The following is a 21,633-nucleotide window of genomic DNA, read 5'->3' as shown; positions in this document are numbered from 1 at the left end:
GAAAGTGAAAAACCCACATCTGCTCCAAAACAAAAAAAGAAAGAAGGCTCTGGCGTCCTCTCTCCCGTTGACCTAGCTCGGTCCAAGATCGCGTCGGATTTGCCTTACTTCAACTCCAGCAATACACTGGACACACTGAGCGAAGCCACACGCTGCATTGCTTTCAATGCACAGGTCAGACCAGACGACAGCGCGCCCATCGACACTGGGGGGTGGCTCCTCGGGGGGAACGCCGCCACCATCCGCAAGTCCATCTCAGACCCAGTCGGGATTAGCAAATCATTCGAAAGATCCCCACCAAATACGGAAACACGCAAGGATACAGAAGAGAATGCCCCATACTCCTTTTTCAGCACCAAATCTGAACAGGGAGACAAATTGGTTGCAACAAAGTGCACCTACTTTTCCCTGCCCCACGCCAGTGACTCGGAACAATGTCCAGACGACCCGTGCGCGGTAAGCATGGGCAGCGCAAGCGGTGAAAGCGGCGCAGAAACGAAGGAAGCTGAGGCGCCCAAAGTGAAAGCACAGATGAACGGCATACTGCCCAGTTTCAGTGGCAGGGAATTAAAGATGTCAGATAACAAAGTGCACCCACTGATGGAGGGTCCCCCGGGTGGTAAGGCGGTGGTGGTGCAGCCTAGTAAAGGTCAAGGTGTGGTTCAGCGACAAACCGAAGATTTCGATGTGCTGGATGTATTGTACACATTTTGTGGTGAGCACTGTCCCATCCTGTGATAAACTACTGTACACCAACTACTGTATTCCAACAAAGAAATTCTGTTTCTATTACTATTCCCCCTTTTCTTTCTTAAAGATAAGTCTACATTGTTGGGCGACAGTATGATGTTCTCATTCTTATTGGTGCCTACATTTCATTGTTGCCATAGTTTTGACCTCAGACACAACAATATTTGAATAAATATGAATTCACTGATGGATTTGATACCATTTTGCAACCCGTTTAATCTTTACACTTTACAATATATGCTCAAAGAATTTGATGCCAGTCATTAGTGCATATGCTCACAACTTATTGTAAAAGTTTAATTTTTTTATACAAGTGCATGTGTACAGAAAAAACATTGGCTGTATTGTGTGACACCCCCTCCCAGAGCAGCTGTATCTCTCTTCTGTAGGTGGTGTGTGTTCAAAGAGCAACCAACCACAACATTACTGTAATCTTGTTTTAAACTCTTAAAACAGATCCAATCCTCACATAGGAAACAAGGCCAACCCCCCTCAGTCAGCAGATCTCCTCACGAACCGTTTGACCCGGGGTGGAGGTGAAAATACGGTCATGTTTCCTTCCTTAAGGCGCAGAGCAACTCAACTGATTTTCAAGCATTATAACTTAACATTATGTGCAGCTTATAGTGGTTATTAAGAACAATTAAAACAATTATTTTCTAATTTGGTTGTGTGCTGTGTTAATACATCATAATTAATGAGCCATAGATAGTAGAAATTGTGGTTGATTATTAGTGATTTTCCTTAACGTTTGGCAGCTGTGACAACTTTGTCGATTTCGTGTTTTGACAATAAAGGTGTGTATTTCAATATATTGTCTTACTGTTTCCTTTCTAAATGCAACTGATTTTATTGCTGTAAACGAAGGAAATCATCCAGGGAATTTTTCTAGATGGAATGTTAAGTTGAAACTTTGAAAATAAATGAGTAATTTGAAGCAAATGAGATGACGCTGATTCTAATCTTGACAATCCTTGGTGCAAGGGGCCCAAATTAACCTCGGTGATGGAAAAAAATACCTGTTGAAACACTGTTGCTTTTCTTTTTGCCAATTAGTTTCGCAGCTTTCGAGAAGGAAAGGGGAGCTGTTGTTTCAAACTCTGTGTGAGGAAATCCCGATGTTGTTCTAAGGTTGTTATGTTTGTTTTTTCTCAAGTTGCCATCAGGTTGCACAGTGTTGTGACAGGAGACCCCTGGAATGTACCCAGAGCACGGAACAGAGAACACGGCTGCTGCTTTGTCCTTCAACTGGCCACTAGGTGGAGGGGTCACCGTGGGAAAGTACCACGAAGCTTGAGCGAAGAGTTCATGACATGGTGTTACATTGTCAAGCAAGGGTCTTCAACCGGTGGCCTGCAACCCCCTAGTGGTCTGTAGAGCTACTGCAATGGGTGTTCAATTGCTAAAAAATACAACTTTTTTGAAAATATAACACTTCATTTTCAAATTAAACAGCAATCTTCTTTGGGAAGATATTAGTTCAAACAGAACCACAGGGTATATTATACAATAAGGACAATTTACTAGTTTCACATGCAACACTTTATAACAATGCAATAATTTATGAAAGCTTCCAAGTAAATGCAAAAGGACAAAGCATTTGTGTATTGATTAGGCCAATTATTACTTCATAAGCTTGCAGATTTCCCATTATTTGTATGCTGGCTTTAGTCAAGACGACTAACTTAAGAATGAAACTAAAATAACTCGCAATGTGATTTTTCCTTATTGTTGAAACTATTCAGGGGACCCACAGCCTTGACCAAAAACTGTTTAGGGGTTCATGGGCTAGAATGCTAGCCACTCCAATACTCCTGCTATGGAGAATTTAAGTGGTGGACAGGCTTATGCAGTTATCAAAGAAAGTATACTTTATCACTTTGTGTCTCCTTAAAACCCGCACCCCGTATATTTGATGTTCAACAGTTAGTACCAGCTACAGAACTCAAAGAGAACCAAACTTTTGTCATTAGAGATCAGGCATAAGGGTTTGTTTAAAAGGGGAAGAAATTGAGCAAGAGCCTTTTTTTTTTTTTTTTTTTTTAACTGTTTATTACTTAAATAAATATTTACATAACAGCTTTGTATAAATCAAATGTTTTCTTACGCAACACATCTTTCTAAAAGCCGGTGCTTTAACAGGAAGAGAGAAGCCAAGCCGTAACAGATGAAATGGGCGTACAGGGAGGGTCAGTAATAGAAAAGGTTGATCTGAGCCCCGCGTGGCGATGTTCCCGTTCCCGTCATGAGTGTTATGGAGTGGACAACATTAAACTGCTCAAACGTCATTTAACACCTGAGCTTGAGGACCTCGCCCATCTCTTCCGTCATTAAAAACGTGTGATAGAAGCATGTAGAATTTTACTTAATAAAAGGCATATACTGTACATTTATATTTACGCAGTTACTCAGGAACAAGATGATAACGCTACACTAAGTTTAACATAACTCAATACAAAGTATTGAAGAAATAATCAGTCAAGGAAACAATAAGCGTGAAAATGATTAAAAAAATAATTATTCCTCGTCTCACGAGTCATTCAGGCACAAAACGAAGGCAGGGCAGGGCAGACGGCAGCCTTTCAGTAAATACGCTACAGCTTCCCGCCAGGACACTGCAGAATATGGCTCGGTTCGAGGCGTGTATTCAGAGAACACGGATAATGCCCAAAATCTGCCGTCATCCCCCCCCAGCACTGCTTCGCTCACACTGGGAACTCTCCGGACAGTTAGGCCCAGCCATGTCGTCATCTGGCTGGAAACACCATGGAACCCAGTTTATCCGAACCTCACTGATCCAAACTTATTTTTTTCCCCCATTTTCCATCAGCGACGTCGGTCGGTAACCAGGCAACGGCTGCTGAAAAGTGCATAAGATTGTTTGTTGTCGACACTGTAGAAGAAAAATAAAAATAACACTTCATGGCTCCCTACAGATGCAGCTTAGAGAACTGTGACACATGAGGGCTTAAGTTAAAAGTAAGAAGTAGGATTCGATCTGGATGTTCCATCACCTTGCACGGTCCTTTTTCACCAAGCCGAGGAATATTTGCCCCAACTGCAATGGCAAATACGCAGCTGTGGTGTGGGCGTGGTTTGATTTAAGCAGCCATACCTGTTTTGGGTCTAGTTAATCAGCGATGATTAATGATGATTAATGATGGCTGTACACCTGTCGCTCATCAGATCAATCAACGAACACAGGCTAAATCACATTGCTTAACCAATATCTGAACTGGCTCACGGGTGTCGTCCCTACCGGCAAAGATGTGGACAATGAACGGCAGCGGTGCGCAAAAGTCCGGCCGAACCCACGCACGTCACGGATGCGGTGAAATGAATGAGTGGCTTGGCACCCACGTCGGTCAAAGAAAAGGTAGCCGACCTGAAACACTTTCTAAAGTGGGGGTAACGGATTTGCTCAGTGGGAGTCCGGCTATTCAAAATCAGAATTGTCCATCTCCTGGACATGCTTAAAGACTGCAACCGTGACCTGGCACAGAATGTGGTCAGCCATCTCCAAAACCTCCAGAGGAGAAAGTGAGGACATCTCATTCCGAAAGCAAACCTCAGCAGGTTGGGCGAGAATGGCAAGCGCCTGCTCCCACGAGCATTCTACAAAATAAAACAGTGACTCAGGAGGCACTGCACAGGGCTTCTCAGTGTTGTCCTCCTTGGATGGTTTGGCCACGGGACTGGAGTTGTCCTCAACATGCTGCACACAGACATTGAAGGGGGAAGACTTCCCCGAGATTATGGAGGTGGAGCCATTGGATGTCTGGAAGAGGGCCAGAGGAGTATTCCCCACTACCCGGCCGCGCTCCACACAAAGGGGTGAAAGTCACACCATGGACTAAATGGGCCCTAGGACCATTACCTATAGTGCTGATTACACCGGGGAAGGTGGTGGCCCTCAGGAAGTGGCACCTTGCGCCAGCTTCCAAAAGAAGGTTGGACACCGGAGAGGGGGCAGATGATCCAGGACAGAAAAGACCCGAGCGCTGCGGTTTTCCTCATCAGAGGAAGACAATTTCCAGCCTACGGAAGAGTCAAGGGGCTCCTCCTGCGGCGCCACAATCTCTAGGGGCCAGAGGTTCCCCATGCGCCGCCGCCATCACGCCTGCATAGCCGGAGGTCCCGGAGAATCGCCCCAGAGAGACATGCACCGCCTGAGGCACCCTGACCCCTGATCCGTATATACTTGAGCTGGATGTGATTATTGTTGATTATAGTTGTTGCAGTGTTTTGTAGTAGTTTTATAAAAAAAAAAAAATTAAATGTATGTGCCTTTAAATTGTTAACTGTTTATTAAATTGTAAATAACAAAAATATTTTTAATTCAAAAAAAGTTAAAAGCAGCAATCAGCTTATTGGATGTTTCAGTCTTTGTTTCTAACGAAATTCCTTCTGGGGATTAACTCAAGTTTTATTTCATCTTATTTAACAATTATAGATCACACTGTGAGTAATTAACAGGGTTAAAAGGGATACTCCAGTTTTCTGTGATTCAGATCCCTATGTTTCCAAAACAGAGAAAGTGATGGGCTGCTTGCTAACTGTGTTAGCGCAATGCAAGGCTGCAGAGGGGATCAGCTAGCCTAGCTCCTGTGAAATTTCCCCCAAAATGGAGTATACCTTTAAATAAACAGCTTGGATTAATTTAGCGACAGGAATTTAGAAAAAGTTTTGTGAACAGCAGTTGTTCCGGCGACGTCCGGATAAACAAGGTTCTCGTGTCCTTTAAAAAAAAAAAAAATAGTCGAAAATAGTCGAAATAGTCCAACAGAGGACATGTAGACAGCAGTCCACCACTCCAAAACGAGGGCTCTTCTGAGAGAACGGAGATGAAGCAGAAAAAAAAAAAATCCTCACAGTAAAGGTGACGTGCGCCATAAACGACATCTTCATTTAAAACCATAACTATAACAGAAATATGACATAACTCCCTCGCTTTATTAAATGTTCTCTTGCTCCGAAATTGAAATAAGCTAAGACAAACCAAACAGAGAACACACACTGTATTCTATTGCTGTCCAGTCATGCATGTAAACTCCTGCACTTCCATTAAAGTGTTCCCTTAGAAAATGTGTGAAGAAAATAGTCTTGTTTTTGTTTATTGTTTTTTTTGTTTGTTTTTTTTAAACGGTGGAGGGATTAAAGGGTGAATTCAGAACCATTTCCAACTTGTAAATTTTACGACCTGAGATTAAAAACTTGGGAATGCACCGATACAGCTTCTACTGCCGAGTACAGGGCCAATACTTGATGGCTAGGTAAAACATACAATGGACTGTCCGATATGACTCAAGTGAAATGATTAAAATTTCTGAGTTTATTTAAAAATGTTAATACTGATACTTCGTTTGGAAGTTATGTAACCGTTTACAAATTAATTTAACCTGGTTAAATTCATTTGAACTTGTTCCGTGAAATACTGTAATACACTGGAAAGATGGCAGCAATTGTCATCATGTATAAAATGTCAATATATCGATAGAGAGTTGCACTGTGAGCCGAATCCAATCGTGACCCTTTGTATTGGAATAGAATTGAGATCCTGTCCAATGCTAATTTAAAATTGATTTGATGGCCGACCGTCGTTAAACTGATCATTAACCGTTATCCGACAATATCAAAATATGAGGGCACTGTCCCGAGGAGAGAAAAAAAAAAAAAAAAAAAAAAAAAAGACAAGTCTTTTTATTGTTTACAAATGATAATTATAAATAAGAAGAATCATAAATAGATTTTTATAATCTATCACATGTTTAATTAAATATTTAATAATGGAACACGTGCAAGAGCAATCCCTCAAATGTTTAACAGACTTTCCCTCCCAGTGACGAGTGGAGCAACTGAAAAGTTTAGTTTCTCCAGAAGAACATAGGACGGAGGACAGCCAATGATGATAACTAAACAATAATTATTGTATTTATATTTCACTATAAACACATTCATATTATTATCGTATTATTATTATAATTTGCGTTGATGACGGTATTCAACCCCGCGGTGACGTCACATGACTGCTGTAATGCGGTCATCGTCACAGCTTTAACTGTTTAACTGACAGCACATTTTAGTATTTTTACAGCTTTTTGTGCGTTATCTCCGGGAGCGTTGCAATGACATTTCACTGCACATATGTATGAACGTATGTATATTTATGAGACAAACCTCTTGAATCTTGACAGTATTAATCGCTCACAATTGTTATTGTGGATCAACGGTTAAACGGTTGATTATTAACATCCCTACTTTCGACCTTAAGTTTAGGGGTGATAAGGACGTAGTGACTGGTATAATACATCTTTCTGCATTAAAAACATTTAACACACATGTCAAAAAGACAGAAAATCCCGTTTGATGATGCTCTCTAAGACGGCCGGGCATCAGACACAACGTCAGACACCAGTATCGGTGCATCCCCATTGAAGAAACAACACTTTCACCGTTGGTGGAGTAATGCACGGTAGTATACACCTGTGCGAGGGCAGAAGTATTTGTGTTCTAACTGGGGAGGGCGGGTCCGCTCCGGCACGGTTACCTTCTCGGCTCCGGAGGACTCGTCACACTCCGGCGGTATCGGTTTGGGGGGCTTGCGTTGCGCTAACAAAGTTATAAACCAAGAACTGCGAGGTGCCAAAGTAGTGCGTGGCGAAGAGCTTCCCGTCGGGGGTGGGGTCCGAGAAGGCGATCTCGTCCTTGCTCAGGTAGGAACCGTAGATGAAGTTGTTCCTGAGGGGGGAGCACAGGAGGAACTCGCATTAGAAATTAATTTCACAAGATTAAATCATTTTCTGTTCCCACTGTTCACTCAAACCAAAAAAATAAACTCAAAAATTAGACCTATATCGACCACATCTGTTTTTTTAAGGTGTTTTTGATCAAGTGAACTCTTTGTTTTTCAATTATTTGAGTTAAATGTTAATTAAATAATATGTACAAACTTATAAATACAAACAAATAAAATTTTAAGCCGGGTCATTGTTGACACAGCATATGCAATCGAGGGTTAAAAAGGTTCTATTTGGTTCGTGATGACACATTCGACGCACCTGAGGCACTCAATCATGCGGGAAGCGATGCCCTGCCGCCGCATCATGCTGAACACCCAGATGCGACTGATACCGCAGAGGGCGGGTTCGGGCGTGGTGGAGCAGCACCACGCCCTCTGACGCTCAAACATCACCTTCTCCCCCTCAGAGCCCTCTGGGACGGGCTCCTCGATCACCCGGTAGCCCTGCCGACACAGAATCCAGGTTAACACGTTGACGTGTGACTGATGAGGACCAGTGGTCAGGACTGCAGGGAGGACGCCAAATGTTAAAAACACAGCAGACACATGATTCCCATTGTGTGTTAAGTCCCACCTCTTGAATGTGCTCCGCTATGAGACATCCAGCCACCTTCTTGTCGTTGGAGATGAAGAGGAAGGTCTTGGTCTGAGAGGGACACTTGGTTTCCACCTGCTGGAATCCCAGATCGTTGTCCACCATCTCTCGAATCTCCTCAACCTGCCAGGAAGAGCGTCAGCGCAGGGTCAGCGGGGAGGATTGCTCCCCAGCGCTAACTATTTAACACTTAAGCCCCTTTCCCACATGGAATCTGTAACATTGCTGGATAAACAATATCCAGAAAAGTCAATAGGTAGTCATTCCCACACGGGCCCCCTTTATGGATAAGTTTTCTAAGTCTTTTCCCACTTAGATGACTGTTCTGGATACAGTGCTACAATGCTAACGCAAGAGGTGTCTCACATCACGTGAGACTAGACAACACAATTGCTCTTTGGACCAGCACATCGCTCCCGTCTCCACACCCCGCGGTTAGCCAAAGTTATTAAATCAGTGTGATTATTTTCAACCAGTCCTACACTCCCTGCCTCTGGAGAATGAACATTCTCCACCCGTTCTCCACCTGTTCTCCCTCCCCCTCCCCAGCTTTTACCAAACATCGCCACCGGCTCCCATTCCAACACGATGCAGATACTGAACATTGCTGGTAGAGTTATGGCTTTCAGTGCAGGTGGGGAAGGGGCTTTAATCACCAAATTAAAGCTAAGGCCTGGATAAACCGACTGACACCTTGTTTATTTATATTCCTTACGTTATATTTATTTTGTGTTGTATCAGTACATACGATGTGAGGCACAGAAGCCAAAGAACAAGCAGCCTGGCATGCCAGTGGCTTGTCCACCCGTGAACAACCGGACGTACCTTCTTGAGCGCGTACTTTGGATCGTCTGGCAGCACAAGAATGATTTTCCCGTCAGGATACTCTCCCAGAATCCTCTCCTTCTTCCACCCCTTGTGAAAATGAAACAAAAGGTGTTTAAATGCAGGCTTTTACATGAGAATGCATCGATACTGATACAGGCATTGACTATAGAGTCCAATACTGTGTATGTCTGGACAATGGCTTCCTGTTTGTATGTCTTTTAGGAATCAGTGACCAACTCTTAATGAGGAGCATCATAACCTTTTTTTTTTTTTATATATTTGTTTTAATAAATCTTGATCATGTATTATATACATTATAAATTACTTATTATTATATTATATATTCTAACATATATTAGTTATTATATCATATATGCAATTTAATCACTCCTCTGAAATAAGGAACTAAAGCAATTACAGGTATTTTCTGTCATTCTGTTTTAACTTTCCTGTTTTTATTTCACTGAATGTAAAGCACTTGAGCTGCAAAAGCTGTAAAAGGTACAACACAAATACAGTTGATAATTATTATCATTATGACAATAACAGAGGATTCTCACCACATATTTGACAGCGCTGATGAACTGGTTGTGGAAGAGCAGGTGCTGGGACTCGTCCTCTGGGTTTGCTGCAGAGTAGAGCATCCCGCAGATGCTGCAGGCCACAGCTCCAAAGTGCTTCTGCCCCGCGTCCTACAGGAAGGAGGAGGGTGGAGGAGGAACACCACCAGAATGTCACGTCAACCACGATTCAAAACGCTCAAGCTCAATAACCTGAGAGGAATCAAGTCCAAAAACTCACAATGATAGTTTGGCTGCCATCTTTGTCGGCCTCCTTTAGTTTCTTAACTTCTCTTTGCAGACAAACATCTGAGAGAGGGTTGCCATTTCCTTTAGGCTTGGACTGTCTGCCAAGACAGAAAAAAAGACATGATCAGCCATTACCTGAAGAAATAGTGAACGGAATGATTGAAGTGGCGGGTCTTACTCTTCGGATGGTTTTGCCAAAGTTCTCTCAGTAGGCTCAGCTGAGTCCGTCACATGTTGAGCTGAAGACTTCACATCAGTGACTGAAAATAAGACAGATTAATTTTAAACCTGTAGCTTCTGTAGAAGGTAACTGTCAGGGAAGTGACTTAAGTTATTAATCAACCTTTGAGGCAAAACGTAAACCAAACTCAGAGAATTCAAGTGGAGTTTCCTGCCCTCCACTTATTTTCATGTGTTTCCTACTTGTATGAAACAATTTTTTTTATTTTATTTTTTTAAAACCAACTGAGTTAAGGGACTGTCCTGTTCTGTTCCATCCCGCTACAAACAAAAACCCTGTGTCCCCACTGCCCCGTGCCGCGCCACACCGTCGCCCGTTGCTTTCCGTTGCTTTCCGTTGCTATCGGACTAAATTCAGTAAAAAAAGTTTTTGTGTAAATACTTTACTCGTAAATAATAAATCCTGCACTTCTGGAAGGGGGGGGGGGGACCATTTCCCGACAAGACTTTGATATGACGCTGTTTATTTATTTATGTTATCGTTTATAATAATTTATTTTTCATTAATACATTTTATTTGACATATCGGTCGACCACTAACTGTGATTTCAATTTGATATCAATTTTAAGGAGTAGGAGAAAAGTACGCAAAGTAAAGCATGCAGGTACCTGGAGGCTTTTCTTCAGAGTGCTGGGCTCCCACTGGACCACTCAGCTTCTCCGCTGAGGGGAGCGAGGATTCTGCAGGTGCAGAGACCACTTCAGTAGAGTCCTGGACAAGTAGTGAGAGAGGGACAGGGAGAGAGAGAGCGAGAGAGAGAAATCAAATTGAAGTAGGTCACAGCATTTCTTGCATTATCAAAACCAAAAACTAACAAGCACTTTGTTACTTTACGTGAGCACTTTTTTTTTTTTTTTTTTAATGGTACATTCAGTTACATTACATTTCAAGGCAAATATCTCTACTTTTACTGTACTACAAACTTTATAACACATATGTTGCTTTCGTTTTTTTTGTTTAATTCAAATCAGGATAAAAAAAAAAAACATTGACAATTGATAATATACACCTAATATACACCTGATTGGTGTATATTATCAAAAACAATCTGTGACTGTATCATCTATCAAACCGCTGGTTTAGAATTGCTCATCACTGATTCATTAGGTCCATATCCTTGTAAATGACACCACCTTTATTATTTTGTAGATCGTAATCAGGATATGCATAAGCATCTCACCTGCAGAAAAAAAGGTAGTGTTTTATGTTTTCATAGTATTTTAGCCTCTGTTATATCAGGGCACAGGGTATGACAAAAAATGTACTTTTAATACTTTTAAGTATTACAAGTTTTTAAAGTATTTAATAGCAAGTACGTTAAGTGTATTTTATTTTTTTTTTTTACTTTGTTTTTACTACATTTGTACTTTTAAATATAAATGTCAATGTTGGTGTTACTTTCCCCTTCAAAGCGGAATTTAGTGTCAGGGAATGTATTCTTCTATTACTTTTAAGTTAAAGTTCTTTGTTCTTCTTGCACCACACACCAGTGATAAAATGTTAAATAAAGATAAAATAGATAAAGATACAATTTCCCTTAATGTTGAATTATTACATGGAATGCATATACAGGTACTTCTCACATAACAACCTACGACCAGCTCTCTGACCAGTCTGTATTGTACGCTGCGTACAATAGCACGGCGTCTCAGCATCAAGCATCTCATCTCCGTTCTCAGTCTGTTCCCGCAGTCTGTCTGTATTCACTACACTAGCGTTCCCAATTGCCACGCCCCCTTACCATGAAATAACACGGGTCCTCGCTTATCGACCAATTCGCTTAACGACCTGGTGCTAGAAATGGAACTCGGTTGTTAAGTGAGGAGTACATGTCCAAGTAAAGTTGACTCTAACCTGGTGGTGAGTTACCTCAATTTTGAGAGTTTCAGATGAAGCAGAGTGTTGGTTTTCCTGAGGTGCTGAAGGGACTTTTGGTCGCGGAGCAGCAGATTTCTTCTCGGCTGTGGTCTGCACTGAAACCTGTGGCTGATCTACAGTTGGACAGCCAGGATTCGGCTGAGGTATAGGTACAGCAGCAGGCTTTGATTGAGGCGTTGTGGAACTACTCGGCCTCGCCTCAGTTGTAGAAGTTCCAGTCGCCTTTGGGAGACCCGGCGTAGGAGCGACAGTGTCCGGATGAGGTGTGGTTGAAACCTGACTCATCAACGCTGCTTTGGCTGAAACGACAGCCTTCGGTGGAGCTGCGTTACTGACCGTGGCCTTTGGCTTTGTAGCGTTTGCAACAGCGGGCTTTGAGTGCGATGTGCTCGTAACGAGAGACTTCGACTGTGAGGTGGCTGAAACAGGCTTTGAATGATCTGTAGCTACTGAAGTGGGCTTTGATTGACCTGAGATTTGTCCAGGAGGCATCGTCTGAGCTTTATGTTTAATCTGGCTGGTGAGCTGTGAAGTAACAGTGGGTTTCGACTGAGGCAAAGGTTTAGTTTGGGTTGCAGGATTCAATTGGGGTGCAATTTTAGCTTGAGTTTTAGGTATAGACTGAGGAGTAGGCTTAGCTTGAGTTGAGGGTTTGGACTGAATTCTGGGTCCTGTCTGCTGTGTGGGCCTTGGCTGAGGCATTGGCTTTGTTGTAACTACCGGTAATGGGTCATCATCCAGTTCAAAGTCATCAAACGAATACTTAGGCCGAGGCCTGTACGGTTTGTACTCCACCTCAGGCTTTGGCTTCTTGGTTTTCAGTCCGTTGGGCATGGGAGGAGGTACGGCTGGCAGGGTCTTTTTGGCTGACGATCGGGTCACTTTCGGAGCAGGCCCCTGAGTGGGGGTTACTTTAGCAGCTGCAGCCTTGCGGGTTTCTACCTTAGGAGTTTTATCTTCATTAATCTTAGCCTTAGGAGTCTCAGCGTTTGATGTTACAGGCTGAGAGAGCTCCGTCTGAGGGGTCTCAGTCTTGGACAGCTCTGGTTTGGGAGTCACAGACTTTGACAGCTCTGGTTTGGGAGTCACAGACGTGGAGAGATCTGGTTTGGGAGTCACAGCTGTGGCCGCTGCAGTTTTGCTGTATGAGGCAAAGATGGACTGACTGGCTACAGGGGGAGGCTGTGTAGGCATGGGGGCAGGTAAAAATGGATTGGACATTGAAAGGGGAGAGCTAAAATCTATGTCTGAGAACATCATCTGATTCGCTTGATCAGACTTGAGCTTCTTCACACGGGTCCAAGACATTTTCTCCCTCTGGAGTTCTACCTGCCTCAGTCTCTGATAACGCGTCAGCTTCTTTTTTTCGTGCACCTTGAGTGGCACTGTGATCTGGCTGACGAAGAAACGTCTCTTTGGGGGCTCTGGTGCTGGCTTGACTTCAGCTGAACCCGCCGCAGCTAGCTTAGCTGCGGAGGCCTCATCGGCGGGATTTGCTGATGGGGAAGACGCTTCGGGTCCTGCAGGTGTTGGAATGGTCACAGCGCCGTGCGTGTTGCACGGCAGGTTCGGATTCTCCTTCTTACGGGCTTCCATCTTGGCCGCAGCTGCCAGTTTCTCTTCCTCAATCCTCTTTAACAGCATGCTGTCGGTGGCGATATCCTCAGCGATTTCCTCACATAGTGCCAGGAGATTCAGCTGCTGCCGGTTAGCTGCCCTCTTCGATGCTGCAGCTTTCTGCTCAGCCAGCGCTGCCAGGCGGGCCTTGGTTCTGGCCTGTGTATTCATTTCTTGTTTTTTTGGTTTTTCAACAGCAACTGGATCCTTTTTATCATCTGCAGCCTGGACGATGGGTGTGCTGTTGTGCGTTGTGCTTGCAGTGTTTTTCATGGTTTTCTCATGACTTGTCTCCGCGGTCTGTTCGGCAAGAGCAGTGTCTGTTGCTGGCTGGGACTTCTCTATTATTTCAATATCACTGCATGCCTCCTCTTCATTTTCACCCATCTCTTCAACCACAATCTCATGACCAACATCCATGTCAACAACAATCTGCACCTCTCCAGCATCCAAGCAGCCCATAGCATTCTCATCAACATAACTTGCATCTCCAGCAGCTTGTGAAGGTTCGCAAGCTGGAGGTTTCCCAGTCTCGTTCTCTGCGGCACCATTGTCCTTTGTGTCGGATAAAGGCTCCTCACAATGATCCGAGTTGGGATTTACTTGAATGGTTTCTTCCGGTGCTGTAGGTGTTGCATCCACCGCAAGGGTGGCCGCCTGACCGCCACTCCCTTCCTCAGTTGAAGAGGTCAATGTAACCTCTTCCTTCTCCTCGCCTTGCTGTACATCTACCTCGGAATAGAAGCCCCGTGTGTTGCCATTGAAGTTTAAAATGTGCTCAGCCTCCTCACCACCAACGACCAACGACTCTTCTGAATTCTGCCCTGACAGTGAAGTTGGCAGGCCAGACTGTGCCGCTGCTTGGGTCACAATGTCAATGTGGTTATTGCCCTCTGAGACGTTGATTGACTCCAAAATAACATATTCAGAAGAGCTGTCAGGCATGTCTTCTGTTGTGGTTGTCATAGTGATGTGTACAACTTGATTAAGTCCTTCATCCTCCTGCATTTGCACAGAACATTTTGGGGCATCGTCAGACTGTGCAAAGTGGATTTCTTTAGTTCCTTCTCCGACATCTTGTGACTTCTGGTCATCAGTTTTTAAGATGTCGTCGCTGGAGCCAATCACTGTAACTTGTTCTGAGTCCACAGCCTCCTGTTCCATCGGTGAAGAGACAGAGCTATCGGCCACAGTGGTCTTAAGCGTTTCCATATCCATGCCTGCTCGGCTATCTGGGATGCAGCTCAGCTTCCTTTCATCCATAATCTCTTCTGACTGTTGAGTCCGACTAAAACGCATATTTAGCTCAGCAGTAGAGATGAGTGGTGGATCTTGTTTTGCACCTTGCGTCTCTTTGCTCTGAATGCCTGGTAACTTATTGTCCGGCTGCTCCGATTCTGTGTGGACCCCTTCGTCTATGGTGCTCTCTGGGCTACTAATGGCCTCGTAAACTACCTGGCTTTCGTTCACAATGACTTCAGAATGATCAACCTGCTTCATAATTAAGTCAGGTGGGTTTAGGGACGAGGACTCAACGACTCCTTCTTGGCCACAAACAAACCCAATTACTTCATTACTGCTATTTCCTTCTGATGGAGCTGAAGGGTCACCTGCTGAATTGTTAACATCATTGCCAGAGGTAAACATGATGCAGTCTTGGATTTCATGAAGCACTTGAGACACTACCACCTGTTTAGGGAAAGGCTCAGTTTTCTCCTCGTTGAGTACAGTTGCAGCCAATTTCCTTACGACACCCACAGAGATATTAGGCTCTGGCACAACCAAATTTTCATTTCCCTTAAGTTCAGAATTATAAATCAAAATGTGTGCCTTAACATCCTGCACTGTGGCCATAGACTGTTCACTCGGTTCCTTGTCAGCTTGGCTTTCCATTACCTTGGCAGGTACGGGGGTAGACAAACTTTCAGGGGAGGCTGTTGTCTGCATTTCTACATCCCTATCATAAACCTCGCTTTCATTTTCCATGGTTTCAGCTTTTGCAACCAGATTGTTTTTAACCTCTACAGCAACGTCCATGGTGTGTGTGCTGATGTCGTGGTTTCTTCGTTCCCTTGGATGCTCTTTGTTTACTGGGTCATACGTGTGCTCTGTTGTTCTTGTGCTCTGCATGTCCTTGTCAAGCTCACCTTCGGGTACAGTGGCACATTCAGAGATAACTTTGTCTTCATTTTCACTACTTACTGACCTCTTAATCAGTTGATGTTTTGGCACTTCCACAGATTTTTCAGTATTGCTGTTGGCCTGAAGCGCCTTCTGTTTATGCACACACATCACCTGTGTTGTTGTCTGAGTCTCCATAACCGTGTCTATTTGACCCTCCTGGACATTGCCACATTCAGAGATGACCTTAAGTTGACCTTCGACCCTTTGAGAATTTGGAATCAATGAATATTGCAGCACTGGATCAGACATCTGCTGAAATGCTGTTGTGGTCTGCATTTCTGTGTCTAGCTTGGTGTTCTGGACAACACAACACTCAGACATATCCTTGTCTTTAATTTCATTCCCTTCAGAATTTGTAGCCCGTATTTGAAACTCTGCAGGTTCAACATGCGTGTCCAAACTGCTATCAACATGGTTCTCTTGGTTCCATGCATCCTCTGTTTGGAATGGGTCAGACGTCACATGATGTGCTGTGCAATCCATCTTAACATTTGGTCCAGTCTCCGGTTCAGCGACGCATTCAGTGATTACTTCATCTTCTTTTCCCTTACTGTCAGAATTAATAACCATTAAGTGTTGTGAGACTTTAGAGACATACATCCTGTCATCCTTCATTTTCTTAGCTCCCCGGTGTTCAACGTCCTTTTCGTGTACAGCATCAATTCTCTGCTCAGACATTACAGAATTCAGGTTTGTGCCAAGCTCATTCTGATGCTCTGTGACACATTTCTCCAAGATAGACTCGTCTCCTTGTTCTTTATTGTCAGAATGTTTTGGAACTTCATTAGGTACAGATCTGTGTGTATGGTCATGAATTTCCAGAGCTGTACAGCATTCAGTATCTCCTTTAGGTTCAGACACTGACGTCTGACGTGACATCGCTGCTGAATCCAGGACTGTGTCTTGTTTAGTATGTTGTTTGGGGATAACCTTGTCTTCTTTTTGATCACTGTCACAGTTAGTAACTGTTGGAATGAGTGGAATATCAGCAGATCTATCTGCACATTTATTATCAACTTTCTGGGGATATTTGTCTTGTATGCCACCTGTGGGTGCTGGGTCACACATCTCACCCACTGAAAAATCCATTTTTACATCAAGCTGAGTCTCCCCTGTCGTGACAGTTTCAGCGATAACCGCGACAGTTTCCTCATTAGCTCCAGAATTGGCAACCATCACTTGTTCTGGAACTTCCGTAGACGTAGCTCTTCTCTGTGCATCTTGGTGTTCCATGTCCTCTATAGCTACTGTGTCGGGCATCGCCTCTGTTCTGGAATGCATATTCATCTGTGGTTGAGTCTCTTGAACAGTGACATGTTCAGAGTTAACCCTCTCTTCCTTATCTCCAGGATTTGTGGTGGATATGTGTTCTGAAATGTCAATGGGTCTAACTGTTCTGTTGTTACTGGCCACCTGGTTCTCCTGGTGCTGTGTGTTTACTGTGGTTACAGAGTCACATATCTCCTCCGACGCTGTGGGATTAGAGTGTGGTTGAACCTCTTGTTCAGAGCTAACCTCACCTTCCATGTTCACACTGTCCGAATTTGTAAACAACACACATTGTTGAACTTTATCAGATATATCCATACTGGTTTCATTAATTCCCTGGTTCTCCTTGTGTTTGGCTTCAGAGACTGAGGTCTGACGTGACATCGCCGCAGAATCCAGGACTGTGTCTTGTTTAGTATGTTGTTTGGGGATAACCTTGTCTTCTTTTTGATCACTGTCCCGGTTAGTTACTGTTAGAATAAGTGGAATATCAGCAGATCTATCTGCACATTCATCATCAACTTTCTGGGGATATTTGTCTTGTATGCCACCTGTGGGTGCTGGGTCACACATCTCCTCACCCACTGAAAAATCCATTTTTACATCAAGCTGAGTCTCCCCTGTCGTCATAGTTTCAGCGATAACCGCGACAGTTTCTTCATTAATATCAGACTTGGTAACCATCACTTGTTCTTGAACTTCAGTAGATGTAGCTCTGCCAGAGTCCTCAATTCTCTGTGCATCTTGGTGTTCCATGTCCTCTAGTGCTACTGTGTCGGGCATCGCCTCTGTTCTGGAATGCATATTCATCTGTGGTTGAGTCTCTTGAACAGTGACATGTTCTGAGTTAACCCTCTCTTCCTTATCTCCAGGATTTGTGGTGGATATGTGTTCTGAAATGTCAATGGGTCTAACTGTGCTGTCGTTACTGGCCACCTGGTTCTCCTGGTGCTGTGTGTTTACTGTGGTTACAGAGTCACATATCTCCTCCGACGCTGTGGGATTAGAGTGTGGTTGAACCTCTTGTTCAGAGCTAACCTCACCTTCCATGTTCACACTGTCCGAATTTGTAAACAACACACATTGTGGAACTTTATGAGATATTTCTGTACTGGTTTCATTAATTCCCTGGTTCTCCGTGTGTTTAGGTTCAGACACTGACGTCTGACGTGACATCGCTGCAGAATCCAGGACTGTGTCTTGTTTAGTATGTTGTTTGGGGATAACCTTGTCTTCTTTTTGATCACTGTCACAGTAAGTAACTGTTGGAATGAGTGGACTATCAGCAGATCTATCTGCGCATTCATTAGCAACTTTCTGGAGATATTTGTCTTGTATGCCACCTGTGGGTGCTGGGTCACACATCTCACCCACTGAAAAATCAATTTTTACATCAAGCTGAGTCTCCCCTGTCGTGACGGTTTCAGCGATAACCGCGACAGTTTCTTCATTAGTATCAGACTTGGTAACCATCACTTGTTCTTGAACTTCAGTAGACGTAGCTCTGCCAGAGTCCTCAACTCTCTGTGCGTCTTGGTGTTCCATGTCCTCTATAGCTACTGTGTCAGGCATCGCCTCTGTTCTGGAATGCATATTCATCTGTGGTGGATTCTCTTGAACAGTGACATGCTCAGATTTGACCCTCTCTTCCTTATCTCCAGGATTTGTAGTGGATATGTGTTCTGAAATGTCAATGGGTCTAACCTTGCTGTCGTTACTGGCCACCTGGTTCTCCTGGTGTTGTGTGTTTACTGTGGTTACAGAGTCACATATCTCCTCTGACGCTGTGGAGGAGGAGTCTGGTTGAACCTCTTGTTCAGAGCCAACCTCACCTTCCATGTCCAAATTCTTATATGACAGGCGTTGTTTAACTTCATCAGATACATCCATACTGGTTTCATTAATTCCCTGGTTTTCCTTGTGTTCCGTGTCTGGCTTAGACATTGCTAATGTTGCCGTGGATTCCATTTCCATTTCAGTCATAACTTTTTCCTTACTGTCAGAACCTGCAACCGTTAGATGCGTTGGAATGCCCACAGATAAGTCTATCACTGTAGTGTTAACAACTCTCTGGGTCTCCTTTGGTTGCATATCCTCTGTAGTTAGTTGTCGATCACGCTCCCATATTCCTGCAGAATTCACATCTAGTTGCCTCTTTACACATTCAGAGGTAACATTGTCCACTTTTACCTGACAGTCGAAATTTGCAACCATCACAGGTTCTGAAACTTTATTCGACAAATATGTACCACCATCGCTGGTCTTCTGAGTCTCCGGCTGTGGAACGTCCACTGTTTTAGAATCGTATGTAACGTTTACATTTTCTGAAACTTTAACATATAAATCCGTACTGTCATTAACAACTTTCTGGTTCCGATGCTCTGGCTGTATGTGTTGAATTTCCTGGTGCCCTGCGTCCTCTAGATGCAGCTCTGGACGCACTGGGTCTGGCATCTCCTCTGGAATTAATGTCGATTCCAGGTTTGTATTAAGCTGAGTCTCTTGTGCACAGACTGAGATAATTTTTCCTTTTTTCCAATCACTTTCCATGTAGTCTCTTCTTTTTGTTACATCTGAGTGGCAGCTGGACGCGTTGTCATTCGCCTCTCGAATGTCTGGGCCCTGTTTTGCCATGGCAGAGCATTGTGGTGCAGAGGGCTCACCAGAGACAGGATGGACTTCATCCCTTCCACATGCTCCAGACTCACTGCTCAGGCTCACCACTTTCGTGTCTCGTTCACCAGAAGTGATTGATGAATCTCCCACCCCTGGGGCCAAGGGGTTTTTCAAAATTTGTTTGGTTGTTGTCGTCGCCTTCTGTGTATGATGCTCCATCCCTGTGTCTCTTTGCAGATCTGTAACTTGTGTTGTGTCTGCGGCTCCCCGCCTTTCAAGGCGTACTAACTCGGTTCCAGACTGTAAAGCTGGCTCCAACTCTCCCAGGAAAGGGTCCTGCGTTTCCACGACTCGTCTTTCCTCAGCTTCAACTCTGCCTTCACAACAAGGATTCACTTCCCCAGTGAGTCTATGTGTCATTTCTGCTGATGAAGGTGATGATTTATCATCATCCTCTGGCTTGTGGTTGTGCAGCTCAACGACATATCCTAGATGATCGCTGCCTTCACGTGCCTCGGGCTGATCCTCACACGTAACCATGGGTTTCTCGCCCCCCTCAACTGAGTCTAATCTTTGCTTCGATGACGCCAGATTTTCACTCTCCACATGTTCTGGGCACCCTGGCTCTGCCAGCGACTTTGTAAATTCCTTATTGCCATTTTCTTCAGCTGTACGCTCCATTTGTTGCCCCACGTTCACATTTTGTGTTACAGAGTCCGGTGTTGCAGTTAGTGACGGTAGTGGTGGATTATCTGCGTGTTCACTCCTTTCTGGTGCAGCGGCAGACACTTCAAATGCCTTATTCTCACCATCCACACCTTCACACGCATTCTGAATACCTGGAGATGCTGTGACTCTACCATAGTTGTGATCTATCTGTATAGGTAATGGGGGGGAGGCAGACTCCCCCTGGCTAGTCACCTGCTGGTCAGGCAGTAACTCTGTAGCACTGCGCTTGGCTCGGTTTGAGTATTTTCTGATGCAGCGAGACTTGTCTGCGTCGTCCCTCATTTTAAAGAGGTCCACCTTGCTACCATCACTACTAGACTCGTCATCCGATTCTGTGGAAGTTGTTCTAGAGAGGCTGGCTGGTCTCTTCAAGGAAGCTTTGGAGTTGGTGTCCTGCGTGGACACCGTTCCAGAGGAGGCACTTGCGGCTTTTAAGAGCTTGGCTTTTTTAGCAGGCGGATCGGACGGCATGTCGGCCGACTCTTTCTGAGAAGAGGTCTGCTTGGATTCATTGCAAAAAGACTTAGCTGGTTTTTCATCTTCTGGAGCTACAGTTGACTCTTTTTTCTTGGTTCGTGGAGATACCGCCCTCTCCGGTAGATCCTGTGTGTTGTGGCAGCTATTCTCGGCAGCTGGTGCGGGTTCAGATGACGCAGCCACCTCATCGTCATCCAACTTCATCATCTTGGCTTGGGGACTGTGAGAAGACGAGCTTCTCTTTGGGGCTGGCATCCTGCCAAACATAAAAACAATTTGGCATGAAAATATAAACGTGGACTTGACCGGGTACCACCGGTACATATTATCTGTTTAGCGTTATGGAATTGTTCTGACTAGGGATGGGCATTCTTAGTCGACTAATCAATAAGTCAACTCGGGCACTGACATTGACTAGCTGATATCAATAATTACAGACTTGTTTTTTTAATAACGTGGCCGAGAAACTATTCATGATTGTTTCTGCCCGGACCCTAATAGGTGTAGAACACACATCACATTACAACGGCAGTGGACAGCTAGGTGGGTGGAGCGGGGAGATAGAAACTACCTGCAGGTTTACAAAGAAGAAAGTGTTTGGAAATGAGAGAATGACGGCAGTCGTATGGAGTGAGGTGTGGCATTATTTTACCCAAACTGAGAACAAAAGAGTGCACGTTGTGTGGGATGAAGCTGTCTGACCACGGTTCTTCTAGTGTGATACAGAGTCATTTGCAACTTCGGCACCAAAGTATTAAACTGAAAGACAAAGTAGACGATCAACAGAAAGACTGATTATGACTGATTTAAACGCAAATGTGATAACAGCCGAAAATAATCA

The 21,633-nt window shown here is 44.1% G+C and overlaps 1 protein-coding gene across 1 annotated transcript; it reads right to left on the bottom strand.

Moving 5' to 3' along the window:
* Positions 1–2,581: 2,581 nt before the first annotated feature.
* On the bottom strand, positions 2,582–20,786 carry LOC307244742 (uncharacterized protein; the record flags this gene model as incomplete). Its single annotated transcript, XM_080020044.1, has 11 exons — positions 2,582–3,610; positions 7,298–7,488; positions 7,809–7,993; positions 8,124–8,267; positions 8,970–9,059; positions 9,533–9,664; positions 9,774–9,879; positions 9,960–10,041; positions 10,631–10,733; positions 11,877–15,008; positions 20,508–20,786. 10 exons carry the CDS (start codon positions 20,784–20,786, stop codon positions 7,320–7,322), a joined length of 4,422 nt encoding a protein of 1,473 aa, XP_079876170.1. The 3' UTR covers positions 2,582–3,610; positions 7,298–7,319.
* Positions 20,787–21,633: the final 847 nt, after the last annotated feature.

This window comes from Zeus faber (assembly GCF_960531495.2).
Source record: "Zeus faber genome assembly, chromosome: 19".
Taxonomy (NCBI): Eukaryota; Metazoa; Chordata; class Actinopteri; order Zeiformes; family Zeidae; genus Zeus; species Zeus faber.
Note: the sequence above shows the minus strand (reverse complement) of the source record. Positions and strands in the feature narration are given on the sequence as shown.